At 57.2% G+C, this 22,780-nt stretch overlaps 8 protein-coding genes across 8 annotated transcripts; 3 read left to right on the plus strand and 5 right to left on the minus strand.

Annotated features, from left to right (window-relative positions):
• The first annotated feature begins 265 nt into the window (after nucleotides 1-265).
• On the plus strand, nucleotides 266-2,654 carry IE81DRAFT_364798 (hypothetical protein). Its single transcript, XM_025516890.1, has 2 exons — nucleotides 266-1,640; nucleotides 1,747-2,654. Exons 1-2 carry the CDS (start codon nucleotides 639-641, stop codon nucleotides 2,170-2,172), a joined length of 1,428 nt encoding a protein of 475 aa, XP_025371685.1. The 5' UTR covers nucleotides 266-638; the 3' UTR covers nucleotides 2,173-2,654.
• A 193-nt stretch (nucleotides 2,655-2,847) lies between these two features.
• IE81DRAFT_321141 (hypothetical protein) lies at nucleotides 2,848-5,311 on the minus strand. Its single transcript, XM_025513247.1, has 2 exons — nucleotides 4,657-5,311; nucleotides 2,848-4,587 (listed from the first exon to the last, which is right to left on the minus strand). Exons 1-2 carry the CDS (start codon nucleotides 4,985-4,987, stop codon nucleotides 3,083-3,085), a joined length of 1,836 nt encoding a protein of 611 aa, XP_025371686.1. The 5' UTR covers nucleotides 4,988-5,311; the 3' UTR covers nucleotides 2,848-3,082.
• A 297-nt stretch (nucleotides 5,312-5,608) lies between these two features.
• On the plus strand, nucleotides 5,609-7,051 carry IE81DRAFT_321143 (putative 20S proteasome beta2 subunit). Its single transcript, XM_025513248.1, has 5 exons — nucleotides 5,609-5,960; nucleotides 6,076-6,242; nucleotides 6,328-6,458; nucleotides 6,542-6,817; nucleotides 6,904-7,051. Exons 1-5 carry the CDS (start codon nucleotides 5,745-5,747, stop codon nucleotides 6,969-6,971), a joined length of 858 nt encoding a protein of 285 aa, XP_025371687.1. The 5' UTR covers nucleotides 5,609-5,744; the 3' UTR covers nucleotides 6,972-7,051.
• Nucleotides 7,052-7,162: 111 nt separating this feature from the next.
• Nucleotides 7,163-10,081, minus strand: IE81DRAFT_333682 (hypothetical protein; the record flags this gene model as incomplete). Its single annotated transcript, XM_025515382.1, has 5 exons — nucleotides 7,163-7,397; nucleotides 7,449-7,478; nucleotides 7,509-7,725; nucleotides 7,823-8,247; nucleotides 8,331-10,081. 5 exons carry the CDS (start codon nucleotides 10,079-10,081, stop codon nucleotides 7,163-7,165), a joined length of 2,658 nt encoding a protein of 885 aa, XP_025371688.1.
• Nucleotides 10,082-11,328: 1,247 nt separating this feature from the next.
• Nucleotides 11,329-13,456, minus strand: IE81DRAFT_9716 (hypothetical protein). Its single transcript, XM_025517797.1, has 2 exons — nucleotides 12,814-13,456; nucleotides 11,329-12,734 (listed from the first exon to the last, which is right to left on the minus strand). The coding sequence occupies exons 1-2, from the start codon at nucleotides 13,271-13,273 to the stop codon at nucleotides 11,413-11,415; spliced, it is 1,782 nt and encodes a 593-aa protein (XP_025371689.1). The 5' UTR covers nucleotides 13,274-13,456; the 3' UTR covers nucleotides 11,329-11,412.
• A 316-nt stretch (nucleotides 13,457-13,772) lies between these two features.
• On the minus strand, nucleotides 13,773-14,538 carry IE81DRAFT_9804 (hypothetical protein). Its single transcript, XM_025517804.1, has 2 exons — nucleotides 14,058-14,538; nucleotides 13,773-13,976 (listed from the first exon to the last, which is right to left on the minus strand). The coding sequence occupies exons 1-2, from the start codon at nucleotides 14,374-14,376 to the stop codon at nucleotides 13,906-13,908; spliced, it is 390 nt and encodes a 129-aa protein (XP_025371690.1). The 5' UTR covers nucleotides 14,377-14,538; the 3' UTR covers nucleotides 13,773-13,905.
• A 520-nt stretch (nucleotides 14,539-15,058) lies between these two features.
• Nucleotides 15,059-16,257, plus strand: IE81DRAFT_336607 (hypothetical protein). Its single transcript, XM_025515482.1, has 2 exons — nucleotides 15,059-15,916; nucleotides 16,011-16,257. The coding sequence occupies exons 1-2, from the start codon at nucleotides 15,168-15,170 to the stop codon at nucleotides 16,210-16,212; spliced, it is 951 nt and encodes a 316-aa protein (XP_025371691.1). The 5' UTR covers nucleotides 15,059-15,167; the 3' UTR covers nucleotides 16,213-16,257.
• Nucleotides 16,258-16,291: 34 nt separating this feature from the next.
• On the minus strand, nucleotides 16,292-22,068 carry IE81DRAFT_321150 (hypothetical protein). The gene is made up of 5 exons (XM_025513249.1): nucleotides 20,919-22,068; nucleotides 20,690-20,844; nucleotides 17,550-20,617; nucleotides 16,916-17,475; nucleotides 16,292-16,835 (listed from the first exon to the last, which is right to left on the minus strand). The coding sequence occupies exons 1-5, from the start codon at nucleotides 22,002-22,004 to the stop codon at nucleotides 16,491-16,493; spliced, it is 5,214 nt and encodes a 1,737-aa protein (XP_025371692.1). The 5' UTR covers nucleotides 22,005-22,068; the 3' UTR covers nucleotides 16,292-16,490.
• Between the last annotated feature and the right edge of the window lie 712 nt (nucleotides 22,069-22,780).

Raw genomic sequence — 22,780 nt, forward strand, 5'->3', positions numbered from 1 at the left:
GCATGGTGACTGGTGACTCCGATCATCATGTGCAATCAGATTTGCCGGTCAAGCTAGACACTCACCACTGCATGTGCAGCGCGCGCGCGTGGTCGTGGTCGTGATCGTGGTCGTGCGTGTCTCTTCGGGGAAGCTTTAAGCGTAGTTTCACAAGAGCGGTGCCTGGTTTTGCGGTCTATGCTGCTGTACTGCGTGTGGTCCGATGCTTGGCTGCATATATGAGCGCACGTACGGTCGTCAGCATGCTGGCGGACGCTGCCGCTGCCGCTGCTATACTCGTCCACCCGCCGACTGTGTGAGACTTTCTTGCGCTCAATCAAGAATCGTGAATCACGAATCAAGGATCAAGCATTCAATTGGTGATTCCATGTCATGTCATGACATGACATACGACCAAGCACAGCTCGCCGACTCACACAATCTCAACGCAACGAGCGACCCAACAGGTGCGACTAGCAGCAGAGCTGTCACTCCCGCTTTTGCTGACAAGCGGCAGCACCTACGACTCCCGATCCATCCTTGATGCTGATCATAACGTCTCAGCACGGCCCTACAACAAGCCGACGTTCCTCTTGAGTCAGCACCTCATCGCTCTTCGCATCAAATCTCCCTCCTGCCCCCCCAACATCACCACCGCGATGTCGTCCGCATATCTCTCCAGCGCCGTTTCCCGCATCTCTGGAGTGAGCGCTTCGGAGGAGCTGGGCGACAGCGCTGCTCACCAACCTGGCGTATCGCCACCCTTGTCACCAGTCAATGAGCGCGACATTGAGCTGAGCGCACCATTGCCAGTCTTTAGATCACACGAGAGGCCTCCAAGCCCAGAGATGCAGCTCAGAAGAGGATCAGCCTCTGCCCATACGCCCGCGCCGTTGCACGAAGCTGAGCTCAGCCAAGGCGCATCCTTTGGCCATGCACCATCCGCATACCCACCGCCCGCCCCATCCACGGTGCTCGGTGCCATCACGCCAGGCACGGAAGAAGCAGATCCGCTCCTACTGCGATCTCGTCTCGTCTCGGACACGGACCTGCGGCGCAGACCCAGTCAAGCCAAGGGAGGCAGAAAAGCGGAAAAGCGAATGAGGGAGTTTTATGACGAGCAGAATCTGCACATTGAGAGGCTGCTCAAGCCAATGCATCAGCACGCTTCGGAAGATGCGGAGGAGATGGCGAGTGTGGGCAGGAGCGTCAAGTTTCTCATCTACATCAATATTGCTGCCAATTTCGTCCTGGCTGGACTGCAACTCTTTGCCGCCATCTCTTCTGGCTCCCTCTCCCTCTTCGCCACAGCAGCCGACAGCGTGTTCGACCCTTTTGCCAACATCTTTTTGAACTGGCTGCATCGCAAATCCGAAAGGCTGGACGAGAGGAAATGGCCATCGGGCGGATCGAGGATTACGAATGCTGGCAACATTGCCTACTCGTGCATCATGCTCAGCGTCTCGCTCATCCTCATCGTCGAAAGTATTCGAGACATTGCTACACACAAAGCGGGAGAGGAGAACGATCTCTACATTCCTTCCTTGGTCGCCGTAGGTGTGGCCTTTGCCACCAAGCTCACGCTAGCCGTCGTCAACTACGGTCTCCGCAAGTACAGCTCGCAACTGGAAATGCTCTACGTCGACTGCCGCAACGATCTGGTGAGTACTTTCTTTGTGCGCTGGATGGCGTTCAGTACTGCTCGAAGCAGATGCCACGCGTATCTTGTGAGGGTGACTGACTCTCCCTCGCCTTCCTGCGCCGTAGTGGATCAATGGCTTTGGTATCTTCACCGCCGCAGCTGGAGCGAAGATCGCGTGGTGGATCGACCCACTGGGCGCCATCATCATCTCCATCGGCATCGTGGTGGTCTGGACGCGCACCGCCTTTTCCGAGTTCAAAGAGCTGTGTGGGGCGTCGGCGCCCACGGAATTCTATCAGTTGGTCACCTACAACGCCATGCTGCACTCGGAACACATCAAGTCCATCGACTCCATCAAGGCCTATCACTCTGGCCCAAATTACTTCGTCGAAGTGGACATCGTCATGGACAGCAGCGCCCCGCTCAGCCTCACCCACGATGTTTCTCAAGACCTTCAGGATCGTCTGGAGAGCTTGCCTCGCGTGGAAAGATGCTTCGTGCACGTAGATTGGGAGGTCACTCACGCTCCTGAGCACCGCAAGACTCGATGAGCGGTGAGAAGCGGCAAGGAGCGGAATCGAGGAATCGAGCCGACTTGTTGTGCACGTGTTCACATGTACATGACCTCTTATGCTCTGGCCTAATCGACGTATCATCGCATCAAGATAAAGTACAGTCTCCTTGAACAAACACATCCGCCCTCGCAGCTCGCTGCACAGTATTGCTGGAATTGGGCCCTCTTGCGTCCAGCATGTGTATCACCGATGAGCGTTTGACAACGTGGAGTCTGCATGCAATCGTGCTTGCACACGAAACTGTCGGAGCGTCTGGTCAAGTAGTGCGGTGACATGGCGTGCCTATAAAACCTGCAATTACGCGATGGTCAAGTACAATGAAATGGATGACTTTGCGAGACGCCAACCCGAGTAGAACACGAGGCTTGACCTGCGCGAATCGCTCTATAGCGCGTACGCGAGTCGATGATGGTGCGCGCGGAGCGCACAAAACTGACCAAGGTGCATTTCAGAACGTCGACGAAATGGCTGTTCAAGATAACCGAACGATCGATTGAGAGGGCATCTTCGAAAAAGCCGGTCAGCACACTGGCTCGTGACTAGGAGGCAAAAGCTTGCCCCGCGTTGCGTCTGGCCATACGCAATGTACGTCAACATCCAAGCATCAGGATGACGAGCATCATGCGAAACAGAGCATCTGCTCACGCAGCGCGCACAATCGAGCCTAATAAGCTGAACGAGAATTTTTGAAGCTCGCGAGCCGGATCGCTAGGTAAGGGGCGGGCCGGGCCGCATGTGCGGTCAGGCTGGCTCGCAGAGCGCACTCAGAGAGTGCCTCGAAGTCAAGTCATGAGCTTCCAATGACATCGAGAATACAATGTAAGAAGCGAGTTCGCTCGGAGAAGACATGGTGAAAAGTGCCTATTGGGAGCGCAGACGAGTAGCGCTAATTGAATCGGCTCTCTAGAGATTCCTGCAGTCTGTCCGACAGTCTTCCACCTGCCAATCGTCTGTCGAGTCCAGCCTCACTTCGGATGGTGCCGTTGGAGCGTCGTCCCGATTCATCGCCGAATCGTTCCGCCAAGGAAGAGGCATTGGACATGCCTCCGCCTCTTCTATCTTTGTTGTGCGACCACCTCTCGGCATCCGCTCCAGCATCAGCATCGAATGCACCGCTTCTTCGACCTCGTCCCCTGCGCCGATCAGCCCACTCATCGGCGTGCATCCCACCCCCGCCTCTCCTCCTCGACTCTCCTCCATCGTCCGCTCTGCCGACCCCACCCAGATCATCCCAGCCTCTGGAACCCGCACCGGGGGCTCGCATGGCCCCTCGACCCTTGATACGAACGTGGCTTGCAGGCGAATCTGAAGCTCTCTCAGCTCGGCGAACTGGACTAGCAGATCTGTCCCTGTTCCTGTCGTGCAAGGTCTCCAGTTCTTCATCCAGCGCGTCCATAGCAGCTCGGTTAGATCCTCCCCGACCTCGTCTATGTTCACCAGTGCCTTCTACGTAACGCTGACCTCGATCGTTCTGATCGAATCGGTCGTGCTGCCAGCTCTCATCGATCCGAGAGCCAAGCCTCATCAAGGGGTATTTATCGTCGTCATCGTCCCCTTCCCGTTTCCTCAAATCGTCAAGCTCTGCATCCATAGCATCGATCATGCTCTGACCTTCGTTTCCCCTCCCTCGCGAGCGTTTGGGAGCAATGTCCAAAAGCCTGGGCACCACTTCTCTGCCCGCATCCCGTCCATGCTGCCTATACCATTCGCTGGTGCTGCCTCCTGCTGCTTGCGGCCCATCCGTTGGAGAACGTGGCTCTCCTCGCCGTCTGCCGGCTTTGGTGTCACTGCTTTCCAAAGCGTATCTGACCCAGAGCGGACCACGAAGCTTTCGTAGTGCTTGGCGTGTAGGATCATTCTCCAGCGCGGATTCTTCCTCAGCAGCCATCTCTGCATAGATTGCAGGGGCGTCTGCTGGCAGCTCTGCCCGCCTTTTCTCCGCCTCTTTGTGACTCCTGAGAACGGTCATCAGAGTCTCCTTCTCGTTGCTGCTGTACAACTTGACCGGCAAGTTGCGCACTCTGCGAGGCAGCAGTAGCGCCTCGACCAGCTCTTGAGGGATCTCTTCTGCCGGAGTTTCGCCGCGCTCGTGCAGGAGCTGAATTTGAGCCGCTGCTTCGACGTGGTCTAGAGAGGGATACGAGGAGTCTGAGCCGCTCTCGGAGGTCGTGAGTTGCAGAGCTGCAAGGGCCGAATTGGCGTCGGAGAAGACGACTACAGCGCTTTGATCGTCTATCCATTCGAGCCCAAGAGGTGCAGCGCCGAAGTGCGTGATCAGTGCAAAGAGTCGAGAAGTGGATAGTTGTGTGATCGGTGATCCGCTAAGATGCAGAGCGACCAGACGAACGTCGAGGCCGCCGCCAATGGGTCCAGGCACAGTCGGAGCAGGTCCTGCACAACGGCGGACACCAGGTGAGCATTGCACAGCGAGGGAGCCTGCTCTGAGGCCTTGATACTCACCAGCAGCTTGCTCCGAGTCTAGCTTCTGCAGAGCCATCACGAGGCTCTCCTCATCAGGAGCGCCAGGGATGATGCTTCCGTGCTTTTGAGGCAAAGCATAGAAGCGCGCACCTCTCCTCTCCGCCTCGCTTCTCCTCCTCTCTTGAAGCCTCAGCGCTGCTCGGTTGATCGGGTTGCCATCCGCGTCATACTGCTCCTCCTCATCCTCTTCACCTGACATGCCATCCGCATCTTCTTTGCCGTAGAACACCTCGTGAGGCGCAAGTCTCGGATTGAGGTCGGCAGCTTCCGAGCTAGTGATGTCGTCTGAGGGACCGTAGTCCAGCTCCATTGCGAATGGTGAACGTCTGCGAAGCTTAAATTTAGTGGCAAAAGGTCAAAATGGGAGCGCAATATGAACGAATTGCGCGGTGCGCCGCCTTGAGAAGGACAGCTGGAGATGATCGCGGGCGTGGCGACAGTACTGGCCCGACTTCCGGGAGGATGTGGATGAGACGAGAACGAGTCAAGGTCTTGCCTCCAAGAGTCGGTTTCGTGGTCCGAGCAAGAGAGCGAGTCAGACGTGCGAGTGGACGTAGTCGTGTGGAATACGCATCTCGAGCCATGTGCTCACCTGCAAGTCTGGACCACAGCAGCTTCCTAGCGTCTCGAGTCCAGCCGGAACATGATGTGATATGTGAATGGTGAATCAAATGCATGCACGCGCTGCCCGTAATCATGTTCACCACTTCCTCATCGCCCCCACGTGGAGGGGGAAGACGGGCATCTCATGCAGCGATCCAATCACGAATTAAGCAGCAACTTTTACTCACGACTGTGACTGCAGGGCTGGCCCGAGCGTGCGCGTCCCACTCCGCTCGCGCGTCTCTCGTGACTGCTGCACGCACCGGCCAAGGGTTAAGGACGCGCGTCCGATACGGAGGGCTGCATGTACGCTTCTACACTCACGCTACACTCACACCACACGCATCACTTCCTCATTTCATTCGTGACCCTGTTTGAGCTCAGCGTTGCACGCTTCTGGCCGAAATAGTCACTACAACAAGCCTGCATCTCATCTTTAACCGCCATATAGATAAGCGTGCAACATGGCAGCGGCGTTTACGTCCACAACCTCCAAGTCAGGCTTTGACTTCGGTCTGCACAGTCGCAATGCTCATTTGGCATCTCAAGGGCACGCCTTGCCCAAGGCCACAAGCACGGGTACCACCATCGTCGGATGTGTGTACGAGGACGGCATCGTTCTAGGAGCAGATACCCGGGCTACGGAAGGGAGCATTGTAGCGGACAAGAACTGCGAAAAAGTGAGGCACGGCCAAAAGTCTGGGCAGCGGAAGAAGCATCGGTCGAATGTCTTGTTCGCCACCAGCCGATCTGGATGACTAACACCATCCGTGCTTACCTATCTCCCTTCTTCAGATCCACTACATCTCTGACAACATCAGGTGCTGCGGAGCCGGCACTGCCGCCGACACGGAATTTGTGACCGCACTCATCAGTTCTAACATGCAATTACACGAACTTCACACGGGCCGCAAACCGAGGGTGGTGACGGCAATGACTATGCTCAAGCAGAGGCTCTTCCAGTGAGCGGCAATATCAGTGCCGAGATGATCGGAGCATCTCCCGCTCATACATGCGCTCCCCTCTTCCTCACTCCTTCTCTTGCAGATACCAAGGCCACGTCGGTGCAGCGCTCGTGCTTGGAGGTGTGGATGCCACTGGTCCCCAGCTTTTCACCATCGCGCCTCACGGAAGCACAGACAAACTGCCTTACGTGACCATGGGCAGCGGTTCTCTAGGTAAGATTTCGAATCCTCTCAAATTCGTGGTGGCGAGCATCATTGCTGACGCTCTGATTTGCTCGTTCACCGCCTGCAAACAGCCGCAATGTCCGTATTCGAGACTGGATGGACACCAAAGATGTCTCGTGCAGCAGCAGTCGAACTTGTCGTGAACGCAATTTCTGCGGGAATCTTCAACGACTTGGGATCCGGCTCGAACGTCGATGTTGCAGTCATCACGGAGAAAGAATCCGAGTATCTCAGGAATTACGTCAAGCCAAATGAGAGGGGCATCAAGGAGGCCAAGTATGGCGTGGGCCTCAAGGGCGTCACACCCATCACAAAGGAAAAGATTTGGGAGATGCTTGTGAAGGAGGGTAAGTCTGAGGGCGTGTCATCAGAGACCGCGCGTCACTGGTGGTCCACTGTTGCTGACTTTGCGCAATCACTGCTCCTGCTCAAGACGTCTTGGAGCTCGGCAAGCCTCCTCAAGCTGCTGCCGCTACTGGCGAAGCTATGGATCAGTCATAGCGGTCTCAGCAGAAGCGTTGTAATGACAGAGGCCCAAATGTGATGTGATCACTGCATTTCAGCATTGAAAATGTCAGAAGGGCACTGCTGGGCAAGAAGTGGCAGAGCATGGTGACAAGAAGCAAGGACAATGGCTAGGCTGTGGAGGTCATGCAGGGTAAAGGGTAAAGGAAGTCAGGCCCGAGACTTGATCAAGTCTTGGTTCTGATGAGATTCTTGATCATATCGAAACTGTTGCCATCAGGCTGCAGATCGATCCAAGGCTCTCCGGCGATACCGCCTCCTGCGTTGCCCCAAGCTCCCGGGCTAGTGGAGGTCAGCTTTGATTCCACCGGCACCGCGCGAAGGGTACCGTGATCGGCTGCTATGCCCACGATGCGCGCTCGTTGTGGCGGCTCGCGGTCGTATAAGGTGGTTTCTTGATCGCTGAGCTCGAGTATCGTAGATTCGTGTCAGTCAAGCTGGTGCGGCTGCCACGCTGCTTCGGCTTTGTGGGCATCTCGAGGACTAGGGAAGCGCACTCACGAATGCAACCACACCTGCTCGTACAGAGGTACGAACGGCTCAAAGGAGCCGCCGCCTCCGGCAAAAACCCTCCAAAGCTTCTCCAACGTGGCGAGCACGGCGCCTGCCAGCTTTTCCTGGGAGATGGGTTCCAACGCGGCTTCACCAGCGGACAGGCGAGAGTTGTGATTGGCGATCAAATCGGACAGAGAGGTGGTCGGTCGAGCATTGAGACAATTGATGCCGCAGCCTATGTACGTGCCAGCAGACGAGGCAAAACGAGCGATGGTATGAGTACGTCTAGCAGGCACCCGATCGTGGCGGACAACAGCAAGCAAATCACTCACCCAGTACCAGCTGGAAGTCTTTGCCGGCAAATTGGCTGTTGACAAGGATGCCGGCAAGCTTTGCATAGTTGCGCCCGTTGTGAACGAAGGTACCGGTTCGAGGCTTTGCATCTTCTTCGCTCCGAGATTGCCCTACGTCCGCGTACACATCGTTCGGCCACTTGACCCTCAATTTGGGGCCCAGGTGCTTCGCGTAGTCTGGGCCCAGAGCACCTGATCTGACGGACTCGACGATGGCCAGCGCTGCCAGGTACTGGATGAATACCACCCCTCTGGCGCTCGATTGAGGTAGGAGAAGCACGGTACTGAATTGCAGGCAACCCAGGGGGCTGATCCACGCATTCTTCCCTCGACCTCGCCCAGCTACCTGGTGTGTCGCAAACACCGTAGCTCCAAGCGGCGAATGAGCCAGGAGGTGCGCATTTCTGGGGGTGGTTCACGAGATAGAAAAAGGGAGTAAGCACAGCGACGACTCGACGAACCACCGCCCTCGGCCGGATGTGCTTACTTTTCGAGCAAGGTCTGAGTGCTTGTAACGACCTCTCCGTACAAGATCGAATGCCCCAGCCTTTCCTCGCTCTCTGATGCAGGCCATCCGCCAAATCCCGAAGTTTTTGGTCTCAGTTGAGCGAGTGAGCTTACTGTCGGATCCAATATCCTTGATCGGGATACCTCCAGGCATCTGAAATATTCTGCCATGTCAAAGTGAGGGGTCAGAGTCTTTGGATCGGGAAGAAAAGAGGTTGCTGCTAGCGAGCCTGGAGCTGCGAGAGGAGATCCGGGAAATATGAGAATGTATTTAGGCACCTTGTGTAGGTTCACCTCCCTGCTAGTCTCCACTCTGCCAGCAGTCTCGGCATCCACACCAGAAGCCTGGACCTGCACTTCTTCTTCATAAGGGCTATAGTCGGCCTCTCGCAATGCCCGTTTGACGACGTGCGATACTGCAGGCGCAGAGTAGTAGTGCAGCAAGTCGTTGCTGTCTGCATTGGAGAAGAAGTGTGAGTCCGAGACTAGCCCAGGTGTGGGGAACGACTCGTCCAGCAGATCAGGCGAGAGCAGGTGAGGAAGATCGGTCTGCTGCGCTGGTGTTGCATCGGCATCTTGGGTATGCAGAAGCGCTAAGCAGTTGCCAATCAGACCAGGCATGTTCGACATTGCGAACAACGGTGTAAGGCGAATCCGATTGGTGTCGAGTGCCGACGCAGATGGGTTCGCAGATGCTGCGCCTGCTGTAGGTCGAGACTCGTCTGGAGGAGCTACAAAAGCCGGGAGGTCCACCTCGAGGCCGAGCTCAGTGTGCAGCGTCGATGCAAAGAGTCGCAAACGCTCATTCTCAAGGTAAGAAAGGGAAGCCGCTGTCAAGCCTCCCGCCCCATGCTTGGCCGCTCCTTCCGTAGCATCAGATCCTGCCGCTTGCGTGATCGTTCTCGAGTGGGCGTGTATGGGAAATTCTGGATGCGTGCCGAAGAGCAGTGCCCTTCCACCGCTCTTTGACGTCTCACTTGATGATCTGCTGACATCAACGCTGACCACTGCTGGTTGACCTGCAAACTGCGGCTTGATGCCATCTCTTGCTTGTAGGGCAGGATACCGAGCAATGACTCGCACCTGCCTTCCATCCACAGTCGCCTTGCCATCCTCTGGAAGGAGAAACGCGCCTCCGCCGTTGTATGCGCATGTCCAGCTGTCAGCCCTGCTTGCGAGGTGATTGTCTCTTGAGCCGTGCTGCGAAGCTTCGACGTCGAGCTTGGTCAGCCTGGCGCCTGCATCGCTTTCGTAGACGAAGCCGTCGTAGGCAGTACCAGCGCAAGTCCCTGGGAAGCATTGCAGAGCGGGCCGATCGCCGACCACTTCCATGTCTGTTCCAGGTTGGAAGCGACACACGGCAGAAGAGTAGTAGGCTCCCGCGCATATCCCAAGAAAAGATCCGCCTTGCTCTATGTATGCTCTGATTCGCTCGTCAGCTCGCTGTGGTGGAGGGGATGTTGTGGAAGAGGCGCTCGAGGTCGATGCGCTCCCGCTGCTGCCAGCGCTGACGATGCTCCTGAACTTGCCCAGCTCCGCGACATAAGGCAGGTCTCGGCCGCCAGGCAGGACAAGCAGCGCAGCATCGCCTTCCCAAGGTTCTAGAGCCAGCGATTGGGCACTGACGAGCTGGACGTCGTACGTGGGTAGCAACCTCTTCAACGTACCTAGCGTGTGCAGGAGCGCCGAGGATGCTACACCGGGTCCGCTGTAGATGAGCACTTTGGACATGGCGATGGTGTCGGAGAGGTGGAGGGAGCTCAGAGGATGAGCGCGTTGCTAAGGAACCCCGCGTCACACCTTTGCGCGGCAGCCTGACTATGGAGAGGGCGAAACCCTGCGGACCAGCGGAGCGGGCGCTTATTGAGCGGCGATGCCCCGGACGGTTTCCCCGCCTCGGATGTTGGGGCAGGAATTAACCTTCTGCAGAAAGCGGTGCGGTGCTTGCCGAGCTCAGAGCAGCTTTTTTGTAGCTGCAATCCTCAGAGCGCGACGTGCCAACATCCACCACGGCCACTGGTCTCTGTCTCCTCTTGAATGATCAAAGAATTGAAGCTTAATCGAGACAACAGAAACGCCAGCCACGTCGAGCCGTGAGCGCAGGCGAATGTGCACTCTTTACCCGTGACTCGTGGCTGTGACTCGCAGCATCTAGCTGGGACGTTGGTCCGATTTTGTTGGCAGCATTCCAGGGTCGCAGCGTCGCATATGTCGCGTGAGTTGTATCGTGATCAGCAGATGTCAAAACAAGAAATCTTAAATGCTATATATGGCTATGATATGCATGCAATTAAGCAATTGCATCCACGCGACGCCCATCAGCATTTGCGCCTGCACAACATCATTTGTAGGGAGCAAGCAAGGCTCGAGTCAAGAGGGTGAACCGGGTGCAAGCACGACTATATATACTCACGACTGTGACTGTGACTGACTGCATGGGGCAGCAATCACAATCGTGAATTGTCCTCGTGCAGCACAAATCACATACGCGGCGCCATCGTCGTCCGGATTCGCGGTCCCGTCTCACGTCAAAGCTTCGGAAAAGAGGATCCGGTGGGACTAATATACATGTGAATGAAGTCGTAATTTTGTCGTCAACTGAGAAATCCTTGCACACGCGATCATCAGTCTTTCGCAAGGGCCGACGCACGCACTTGACGGCCTTGATGCCTGCTGCTTCCACCGCGCCCTCCTGACGCTGAGCCGAGCAATGCAATCAAGAGTCAAAGTGGCCTGTCGCGCAACAACTTCTGGCATACTCCGCGAACCGACCACGAAAGCAGCATGCTTTAACGACAGGTGAGGTCGTCGGTAACAGATTATAGGAGGATGTGAAAGGGCGAAAGGGAGAAAATTAAGTGGTTGAACTGAGGCTACATTTCGGTGGCCACGCATCAGCTAGACTGGACCGACGACTTTCTCTGCTAGAGCCTACGTGGATGACTGTATCACAGGGTTAGGGCTTTGGGGCTACGTGCGAAAGACTCGCGTGCAAAAGAGGATAGATGGGAGGCCGAGACTATTCCGAAGCCAAAAGAGAGGGAGATGATGACTGGCTGCAGCTAGTCTGCAAAAGGACCCAGCAGTCTTACTGCATCGACGACGTCGAACATAGGATCGGTCATGCGTCTGCGAGCATCGTCGCCGCTTGCACCGCCTGCCGACGTTGAAACTTGACGGTCTGCACCGCTGACAGTCGAAGAGCGTCTTGGAACATTGGAATCTTCGTCGCGCTTTTCATCTTGCCACGACGCCTGTTGAGCCGCAAAATGACTCCCTTTGCTCCTTTTGGACCCAGGCCTTGTCGCGTGGTTCTCAACCACATCCGGTCGGTGAAACAAGCGATATGTGGAAGATGAGTCGACGACGTACTTGGCTCGCGGCGATTTTGAGCCGGCGCCAGAGCCGTAAAGCACTCGGCTGTCTGAGAGCTTCGAGGTTGCTGCTTGCCTCAGGGCATCGCTCATCAGCTCATCATAGCCTTCCTCAGCAGGCAGCCTCGCGAGTCCGGCGTTGGTCCAGGCGATTCCCGAGTCGTCGTGGTCGTCATGCGACACATCCAAAGCGTCAGCATTAAGTAGACGAGCAGCGGCGCCCTGCCCTAGAGTTTCCACAGAGACCTGAGGCGTCAATTGAAGCATGAACGCCAAATCGCGAAGGCGCAAGTTTGAAGGGTGAGCTACCGTCAAGGCGTTCTCAACAGACTTCGCACTTCCGCTCGATGTGTTGGAGTACTTGCGCACCATGTCGGCGCTTCCTAGGCGGTCTTCGTCTACTTCCATATCGTCGTCGTCTTCTGGCTCAGATCTGCCGTCAGCTGCATGAGACGTTGGCGCAGTGCTGACGAAGCTGACTGCGCTGTTGTCCGCAGCACTGCTGGCGGCGAGAGCAGTAGACGCAGTGCGCGAGGAAAGGTTTGAAGGCATATTTCGCAGAGGCAGACGTGGCGAGGGCGGTGCCAGATAAGACCCGTAGGCCGATGGTGCGCGTGCAGTGTTTGAGCCGGCATTCGTATTTGACGTGGCTTTACGCCCATCTGAAGCTCCTCTTGCACTCTGTGCGCTTTGATGTGTTATGCTCGCAGCTTCTACACCGTCCTGTGCGTGAACCCTAGCCGTGGCTGCCGCTGGAGCGTGCCCAGAGGTGCGGATGCCTCCCGCTCGATCAGATCGCACGGCCCCAATCAAACCGCTCGCGACATTTTGTAGATGGCCGTGTAGCGCTGTGAGTAGCAAAGCCGCAGCGCGGGGTGCTGCTCCCCCACCCACACCAGATTTGACTGCAGCAAGAGTCATGGCGTCGTGCAGCGCTTTCATGTCGGGGAGTTCCTTGGCCTCTGTGCACAAGGGCGCCACGAGCGCTCGATTGACCGCCTGTTGTACCGCTAGAGGCACATCGCGTTTCACATCTGTCAGGGATTCCTCAACAACGTTGAAATAGTCTGAGTAACACAACACACTCACTTGCAGTCAGTGACCCTGTGTCGCGTGCTTCTGCCACAGCGATCTCGTCCTGCACTGCGTCTGCACGCCATTCCCGACCCCCGATTTGCGTGTCGGCTTCTCGCACTCTACGCTTTTCTTCTCTCGTACGGCGACGCTCTTCCTCTTTGCGCTTTCGCTCCAGCATGTCCGCTCCGGCACCTGCCCAACCGAGGGCTGAAGAGACCGCAGGTCTGGCAGGAGGTTTTCCTGCAGACTTGAGACGCGCTCGATCTTTCTTGCTGAGACCTGCCACCATCGCGCGGAGTCGCTTACGAGGAACGGTAGAAATTTCATCCTCTGATTCGTCGGACGTACTCAGATTGCGCGTAGCGCCATCGAGCGCGTGCATGCCTCCGCCATTGCGGGCGCCAGGTGCGTAAGAGCGCTTGGATGCCGACGGCAGCGGAACATCGGACGAGGCGTTGTAGAGTATGCCCATCAGCAAGCTGTTGTGCAGATCGACTGTGCATGGACCGTGGCAAAGTGTGAAGTTGTGTCAGCGCTGAGCCAGACACGACACTATCAAGCACCACCGTGCGGCATGTTCAACGGTCTATCCGCATGACTTGCATCCGGTCTCAGGACGCGTCGCGCGAAGGTCGCGGCACGTCCTAGCCTGACTCTGAACTCGAGTTCGACGAGTCTGGAGCGAGTCAAGCGAATCGTGTTGACACGACTCCTTTCGACTTTTTTCCCATCACCGCTTCGTCGATGGGGCGTGCCTGCTGGGCAAGTATAACACCTGCAACTTCGATGCGTTCAATTGGCAGCGCTCTAGGATCTACCGGCATCATACCGCCTCCTACATGACTCGACTGTACCCAAGCACCTTTTTGCTCGTTCTTGCACACCAACTTTGGTCTGGGCTGTCGTCGAGGAAGCAGCTATCCCGAGCATCAAGTCGCCCGCCTCCTCTCATCCTCAGCAAGCCGGCGCTTCAGCCTCGAAACCCCGACGACAGTACACGAGGTGGAGGTGACGAGATTCGACCCAGCCTTCGAGGACCGACGAGTCTCCCGAAGAGCGTTCATCCACAAGTCCGTTCCGCTGCGTTTCACAACCGACTTCCACTCATCCTGTGAAGTGAGGGCGACAGCACAGGCTCGCAGCAAGTTGGGACGTGCAGATGAAGCATCCGCGAGCTGCAGCTCCCAATTTCAGAGCGTCGTCCACAACCCCTCCACTCCGTGCCAGGCGCTGATCATCGGACCTTGGCTACTCACCTTGCTCGGACTGCAAACACCTCCTTGCGACATTTTCGAATTCATTACGATCGATCCTTCCCGAGAAGAAATCCAGCAGAGCGGCCCAGTACTGAGCACCGTGGGATCCGAGGGCTGCTGCCAGCTTTGCTTTGAGTGCTTGGGTGTCTACCCTTTGAGGTCGACGTGTGGGTGGCGCAGCATCCCTCGCCCCATCCCGCACTTGAGACCTTTCCGTGGCAAGATCCGGCCGCGAGGCCCTCTCGACTATGCCCTTGCTAGACCCGTACCGCACTTTGGATTCAGCGCTAGGACGAGGCTGCGGTTCGGACACCGACATGGACGCGACGCCTCCTAGACGAAGGTCGTCGCGAGCTTTGCAGATGCTGGCCTGTATGCGAAGCAGACGAAGTCGAAACGGGTTGCAACGTCGCTATCCTACAGACCAATACTCGCTTGGCTGTGCGAGAAGCTGGCAGTGAACGATTGTGCAGATATTTGCTTGGCTGTGCCGTCTCCGCGCCTCTGCTTCGTCGGATGGATGACTGGTTCGAGTGCTGGGCCAAAGGGGTGAAGGCAGAAGAGCAAAGGGAGTGCCGGAGCGAAACGTCGAAGACAGGAGCGGTGCGCTGGTGTCAGCTCGAGCGTAAAAGTGCAGTGGTGTTCTACCGAGTGAGTGTCAGGGTCATGCTGCGAACGGTCGAGGGGCGGGCGCGCGTGGGTTTGAAGAGCAGCGAGGACTGGGCGATTGGGACTTTGATTGGCGCGCGAAGATGAGGTCGGGATGGATGGGCACGGGCATGGGTCACGTCCAAATTTACGCGGTGCGTTCACGGCCGGTGGCACATCAGAAGCGCCCAATCTTGAATGCGGCGCGTGCGTGCTTGATGGATGGATTGGCCGCGCGTCGCTATACCGGCTGGCAGAATCACGTGAACGTCAAATCACTCAAGACTGCAGCACGCATGGGCGCTTCTGTCAAATTCAAAAGGCTTTGAAATCACGTTTGTCCCAGAGACCAACCTGCTTCCTACCCTCCTCAAGATCCATCAGCCACACCAAATTCCGCCCGCCATCTGTGCGGAACTGCTTGACCGGTCTCTAACAAAAGTACTCTGCGCCGAGCGACCAATGTGGCCATTCAGAAGCGGAGGACAGACGGCGGATGGAGCTCCTGCTTCTACTTCTGCCTCGGCCCTTCGGAACGACAGCCCTGCGGGCCCACCTTACTCCTCTGCAGACGCATGTCCCGTGGACCATTCCGCTCGCGACGCTTGGCTCAAGCAATCGCGAGGTGAAGGTAGCGGCAGTGCTGGCCCTGAAGCGGCTCGATCTCCTGCTCCCATCTCGCTGTCTGGCATGCTGAGCTCCTTGCTGCCAACGTCCAAAAGCTCTGCAACCGAGCGTAAAGAGACGCCATCGTTTCGTGCAGACGGGCACGACTCATCGTTGAGCGTCGAGCGCGTTGTGTCGTCCATACCACGTCTGATCAGCTCGGGAAGCTCGAGGCTTGAAGGGAGGAGCGATACTTCGGGACAAAATGCCTGCCCAGTGGCCCACGATGCTACAGCCAGTACCAGCAAGGGAAAGGACAGCCCAGGCCAATCCACCCAAGCAGAAGACGCCAATTGGGTCTATCCATCGCCCGCACAGTTCTTTGCGGCCATGGCTCGGAAGAACCAAAATCCAAATGCTTCGGACATGGACATCGTCGTGCCGATCCACAACGCCGTCAACGAAAGGGCGTGGAATGAGATTCTCAAGTGGGAGCAGGGCTGGGATCCCGCTTCCAAGGACAAGTGTGGAGGTCCAAAGCTGGTCACGTTCAAGGGCAAACCGGGAGAATTGACATGGAAGGCCTGGGCGAGAGGCTTAGCTGGGTGAGTGACTTGAGAGCGACCTTTGTGCTCATATATTTCATATGCTCATCTCCGCAACGCTTCCCTTTCCCTTCCCTTTCCACGCACACACCAGCTACTCAGCACCCTTCGACAGGCACGACTGGGAGGTTGACAGATGTGGACATCGCGTTCGATACATCATCGACTTTTATTCAGGTCCCAGAGCCAAGGATGGTCGTGCGAGCCTGAGCTTCTTCCTAGACGTGAGACCTGCACCAGACACGCTTCACGGGTGGCTGATGAGAGGCCATCGAGCTTTGTTCAGGCCCGACTAGGCACTCGACCAACATAGAAACGCAATGCGATATGCCTCTCCTCTTGACATGTTGACCGGTCGCGCAAACTTCACCAAATCTCTGGGAGTGATGCCATTGCGTTGTCTCTGATGAAGAAAGATGCTGAATACTCTAGGGTGCGCTGATACATGACGTACGAATGAGAGTCACGACCAGGGCCCGCGTGAGAACATGTGGAGGAAAACATGATAGGAGCGATGTACGATCCTTGATCGTCAACATCCCTCACATGGCCTGAGAAGGCCATCATTGACAATTCACTGCGACTCGTTGACGTTGCGGCTCATGACGCTGTGAAGGCCAGCAAGTCGACTAGAGCTCGATGAGCTCTGCATTGGCTTCCGCTCGCCGGCTATGGCGATGCTGCTCGTCGAATCATTTCTCTGCAGCCCCATCTTATTGTTACCAGTGCTTCTGGTCCCGAAACTCGTCACGGACGCCCGTCCTTCAGCTCCGCTGCCGCCTCTTCTCACGGAGTTCGAGTTGCGAGTAGCGCCCCAACTCGATTCTTCGCGCAAATCCTTGGCAATGCGAGCCTGTCTTGCTTTCTCTGCTTCAGTCTTGCTTCTGCCATTGCCCATCAGAAGCGCGACGGCACGGTCCTAAGAGAAGCCGACGCGCGCGATGGTTAAGCAAAGCGTCGAAACGCACAAGTAGCAAGCTGACCAGCGTTAGGACTCACGATCTGCGATTCCTCGTCCAAGGCTTCTTGCGACTCAGCATCCACAGCGCGGGACCCAAAGGCCATGTGTCGCTGTCCAGCATCATTGCCCGCGCGGGGCCGTCCGGATCGCGCCGCTTCCTTCCTCGCGGCCACGCGATCCCGTACACGAAGAGCGCTACGCGCCATGTCCATCTCATCATCGCTGGCGTCGCCATAGATGCTGCGAAGTCGACGCTCCATCTCCTTCTTGTGCTCATCCTCAGCGCGGCGCTTGGCTTGCAGCTCATCATCCTCTTCGTCGTCGATGAGTCCTGCTTTCTTGCGCTTGCGAGCTTCGCGAAGTCCGCGGGCGATCTCGAAGTAGGAAACCTTGCTCGATGGCGCCTCATCGTCAGAGTCTGCCTCGCGATCAGACATTTCCTGGTGTATGGAGGGCCTACCTGCACGTGTGCTAGACTCCGCTTCGCCGCCTTCGTCGCTGTCCGCCCCGCCGAGGAAGGCGTACTTCTCTGCGTCCTCGTCTGCCCCATGGGTGTCGGAGTAGCCTTTCACAAACGCTTGGGATTCCTCACGTTGAGCTGGAAGCATGTATGAAGAGCAGCTTGTGAGTCGGCGTAAGATGCTGAAGTGCACCAGCAACGAATTTGCTCACCTAAAAAGTCCATCTCGTCTTCGCCCTCCAAGCGACGTTTCTTCGCTATGAATGCTCGCGGATTGGCAGCTTTGCGCTGCAGATACTCTTCGTCCCAGTCCTCATCTAGCAAGTCCTCTAGACCACCCGCTTCGCCTCGACGGCGCTTTCGGCGGAGGTCTCCACGTGCAGCTTTTTCGGCAAGTGCCATGGCTGCAGCTTCGTCGACCTGCACATCTTCTTGGTAGCGCTCGCGAGCAAGTATATCCTTTTCAGCTTCGTCCACTTCGTTCTCATTATTCACAAGCTCCACAAGGTCCTGCCCGTCGTCGTCTTCATCTTCATTCTCCCCGTCCGATTCAGAATCGTCCTCATCGAAGATACCGCCAAGTCCACCGCCACCTCGACCGCGCTTACCGCCAACGTCTTCTTCTTCAGACTCTTCAGCTTCGCCTTCCACGAAATTGCTGGATCGCATCTTTGGCCTTTCGGGCAGCTTTTGCGCGTCGCGCATCAATGCGAAAGCATCGCGCGTGGCGGCAGGGGCAGCACGGATTGACAACTCCCCATCTGTGCCCGCCCTCTCTTCCACGCTACCTGCGTCATTCTGCCGACCTTTTGTTGTGGACTGTTCTGCGCGGTTGTGGCGAGCTTCCTCGGCACCGTCATCGTGTGGTCCTAACGTCGAATCTTGATTCTCCTCTTCTTGGCTGTCTGCAGCAGCTATGCGGAAGCGTTTGCGCCGCTGTGGCTGGAGCGACTGTTCAGGGCTACCACGAAGCGCCGGGCTCTCAGAGATCGTGCGCGAAGGCTTGAAGGGGGTCAAATCAGCAGTGTAATTGAAAGCCGGACTCGTGCTTTGACTTTGAGACTGGCTCTGCGTCTGCGTCTGACTGTCCATCGTGCCAGGCTTGGTCTGAGTGAAATATCCACGGCTATTGATGTACTGCTTTGGCGCCTCTTGTGCAGGACTTTCTGGCATAGCGCGGCTTCTTTCGACTTCACGCTCCATCTGACGAATCTCCGAATCTTCTCCTGGGGAGCCAAGAGAAGGCAAGAACGACGGTGACGGCTCGTAGTCTGCGTTTGCTTGTGCGCGTCGCAGAGCTGCGAATGCATCCACGCCAGCAGTTGCTGGCGGCGGCATAATCTCGGCATCAGCGCCCTTCATTTTGCGGGGGGGCCTTTGACTGTCTTCTTGTGAGCTTGTGAACCACTGAGAAAGACTATCGCTAGCCGGTACGTTAGCGGTGCTCGAAACTCGCCCAGTGCGTGCAAAGATGTCCAGGCTTTCGCCTCTCAAAGGCGCGTCATTTTGCGTCGGGGTGAAGAATTGGCCTAACACAGAGTTGTCGGACGGTATCTTGCTTTCCTTCTGCGCTTGAAGTGCTTGTGCTACACCTGTGAATTCCTTGCTTGCGAACGGAGATGATGTCCCTTCTTGCAAGTCTGCGCCGGGCGCTTGCGTCTCTTTGAAGAATTGCGAAAGACCTCCGCCATTTGAGACCTCTGGCGCGCCAACGACATCGCCGGTGGAGCTCGCTTCTTTGCTTGCGGTCACGTTGGAGAGAAGAGCAGCTGTGGGTTGGAAAAATTGGCTGAGGCCAGTTTGCTTGTCGGGGGCGGAGGCAGGCGATTCCGAGTCGTCTGCTGGCGATGGACAGCCTGTCAGTGGGCTCAGACCGTTTGTGAAGCTGAGGTCCTTCAGTGGTGTCCTGACCAAGCTGCCGGAACGAGTGGCGTCCTCTTCATCATCCGAAAGTTGATGACGCGTTGTACGAGGCCGGCGATGACGGCCAGGAATGCGGGACACCTCATCCTCATTGTCGTCATCCTCCTCGGTGTCAACATCCTTGTGAGCATGAGTCTCCACCGAATGACTCTGGCTCTCGCTGGGCTGAGTGTTTTCTTTGTCGCTGTCGCTGTTTGCTCCACTCTCAGCGTCGGACCCCGACTCTTCCCGGCTTCCTGTTGCTCTCCAAGTCTCATCCTCGCTTCCACTGCCTAGAGCAAGAACGTCGTCCTCATCCAGGTTGTCGTTTCCGTTGCCTTCACCCTCATCCGCAACCTGATCCTCGACGTACTCTGCATCACTTTCATCCTCGTCACTGTCAGGAGACTCTGCCTGAGCTTCAGCACCACGACGCTGAGCGCGCAGAGCGTATGCGTCCATCATGCGCTGCACGCGAGCAGCGTCGTCTTGAGCGTCTTGACCAGTGGACGCATGCTCCTTCATCGGAGCGTCGCTCTGGTGACGTTTGGCTGAATGGGACTGCAGCTTGTGCCTGTGGCTGATGTTTTGTAGAGCAACATGCTTCAGCATTGTCGCGTTGAGCTGCTCGCGGGTGACCGCAAGAGGGCCTGTGACCTTCTTTGACCGGGTCTGGGCAGCTGAAGGAGCCTCAGGCTCCTCAATGTCCACTGGCGGACCTTGAACGGCGGCTGACCGGCTTGCGCGCTCTCGAAGTGCTGGCGAGGGTCGGACCGGCTGTCCTTGGGCGATGGCCGAAGGTGGACCAAGGTTCTTGCCTGCCGCTCGAAGCTGAGCGTCAGTGATGCAATCGTCGGAAAATTCTGCGTCGCTGGATGCATCGTCCGCAAAGGTTACCAAAGGCCGACGTTCTGAGTCCTTCAACTCCGGTCGGCGGGGCGGGCTGCCCGAGCTGTTGTTGGCAGAGAGATGTGCAGCTCCAGCACGAGTCGTGTGAGAGCTTTTGCGATGCAACTCCGAAGCAATTTGGCTTTTAGGGCCCAGAATTTCAAAATCAGGTTCGTCTTTGGCTTGCCGCAATGACAAGGATCCCGTGGTCTTTGAGGCCGAGTCCAACTGCAAAGTTGAGGCTCGCATCGCTTTCTCCTTGATGGCACGTAGTCGCGCGGCATGCTCGCACTGCTGACGCGAAGCGCCGTCCCCGTCCACAGAGCGCATAGTGAGCACAGGCGAGACTCTGGCAACAAGTGATGGGCCAGCTGCGTGTTTGGCCAGTGCGCTTGCACTGCCAATGGTATGTGCTGGATTCTCATTGCGCGATGCGACCTCAGAGTCTGTGGTTCGCGTGGGCGAGGTGGCTCTGGAGGTGGGCGGGGCACTGTTGAGAGGAGCAGGGCCTGTCATGTCAGCTTCAACTTGTGCACACGAAAGAGCGCATCCCTACACCCACATTGCCTTGCTGCCACCGATACTTTTGAGCAGATCCAGTACGTTGTAAGTCTTGCGCTCGGGTTGGGCATTAGACTTGACTGCTTTGAGACGCTTGTTGCGCTCGATTTGCGCCGCCATACGATTCGTCTCTTCGATCTGCTGCTTGGTTAGTGGCTGCGAGGAAGCGAAGGATCATCGTTCGCTCATGAGCTGCGATAACGCCGACTACACAGGCGACGCCATCTCACCTTTGGGCGGTCCTTGTCCCTCTCCGTCGATCGCTTGCTGGCTGACTTGCCTTTCGATCTGCCAGCGTCTGCACGCCTCGACGTGCTTTTCTGTCTTTGGCCCTTGTCCTTGCGGTCTAGAGCATTGAGCAGCCCATCGAGAGCATCGTCTTCATCGTTGACATCCGAATCGGCGCTGTCGAAGCCAAGATCGCTCTCCACGTCTTGCGTGTCTTCGTTGAGCGCGGCATCATCTCCGCGCTTGGCTCGAACAGCCGCGGCCATCGAGGCCAACTTTTGCTTTCTCTGCTCTGCGACCTCTTTCTCCGTGCTTCTCATTACCGAGGGGAAAGGCGATGCAGCGGGGGAGACAGTGGAGCGTAACCGTTTGGCGGGACTCGGTGAGCGCTCGATGGATTCTGCATCGCTGTCTTCTACATCTTCACCGCTCGACCCATCGGATGCTCGGAACACTGGTGCTGACGACTTTGCGCCATTTCGAGCGCGCATACGACTTGCCAGACCGCCTCGAGCAGGTCGGATGCGACTTGCCGGCGAGTCGTCCGACGACCGCGTTTGAGTCTCGCGCCGCCCATCCTCGCGCGTATTGTACGACGATGAGGCGGGCAAGCTGGTCAGATCCGACGTTGTCGGCTGTGAAGAGTGGCCTGCGTAGTGGCCGGGAGCCTGAAGACCGCGTTGCTGCCGAAAGCGCTCCAGGAACGCATCGTCATCCTCGGCCAACGTCTTTCCTGTCACATGCTGAGAGTCTTGCGAAGCAGAAAGAGGAGCTGACGCTTCTCGCGATGCCCGAATAGCTGCCTTGTCTGCCTCTTGGCTGCCCACTTGAGTCGTGCTCAAGAGAGATGCTTTGCTCTTGAGTGGGCTGCCGTCCAGTTCCGAGTCGGAGTCAGCTGCGGCGTAGCTGGTGTTGCGCGAATGTGACTCAGAGTCGTCACCTGTGTGAGCAGCTTTGGTAAACATGGGGCTGCTTTCCGAATGCCTCGACATGCTGGGGGATGAGACGTCGGATGAGCGCTCCTCTGGACGAGCGCGGCCGTAGGTGGCTGGTGCTCGCGCTGCAGCGGACTCGACCGCTGTTGCCATTTTGGTGCCGCGTGCTTCGGGGCGGATGCCCTTGGGTGAGCGCGCTTCAAGGGGGGTAGGGAGGGCAGGGGGGGGGGGGGGGGGGGGGGGGGGGGGGGGGGGGGGGGGGGGGGGGGGGGGGGGGGGGGGGGGGGGGGATGTCTCTCTGAAAGCCTTGAAGGAAAGCGTGTGTCAGACTTTTGAAAAAGATGTTTGATACCACGTCGAGACGGAGGTATATAGACGAAGCCTCCAAGGGATGATCGCCATATCCACCACATGCGCGCTATTCCAGAATCGCGGCCTCGACGCGTCAACGCATCACGCGCGTGAACTGCTTTCCTGACCCACCGCGGCGCGACAAATTGCATCCGCATACACGCACGCGCCCGCGCAAATTGCTTGCTGGGCGGGTGCGTGCTGGGCGTGAGTCTTGAGTTTGAGTCCAACACCGCACCTCGCGTGACCGAACACGTGCCCGGCGCGTCTTGGACTCTGAGAAGCAACACGAGGGCGCGCGTGTATGTTGCTGTTGCTGATCGCGCGCTGTTATGCCTGCCAGGCATATACTCTGACTGCAGCCAGCGTGAGCGCCGCACAAGCCATGACGAAATCTGCTCAATTGTTCGCGCCTCGCCTTTCTGCTCATTCGTGATTGCCTGTGGTTATCCGTCTTGCTCCTGAACTTTTAGGCCTTCGAACCGCCGCATCATCGACATCGCCCGACGAGTCAAGGAGGCTGACTCGAGGCTGTAACCATCATTGCGACGCGGGGGCTTCAGTGTCGCGGATCCCGT

The sequence above is a fragment of the Ceraceosorus guamensis genome (genome assembly GCF_003144195.1).
Source record: "Ceraceosorus guamensis strain MCA 4658 unplaced genomic scaffold IE81scaffold_10, whole genome shotgun sequence".
Lineage (NCBI taxonomy): Eukaryota > Fungi > Basidiomycota > Exobasidiomycetes > Ceraceosorales > Ceraceosoraceae > Ceraceosorus > Ceraceosorus guamensis.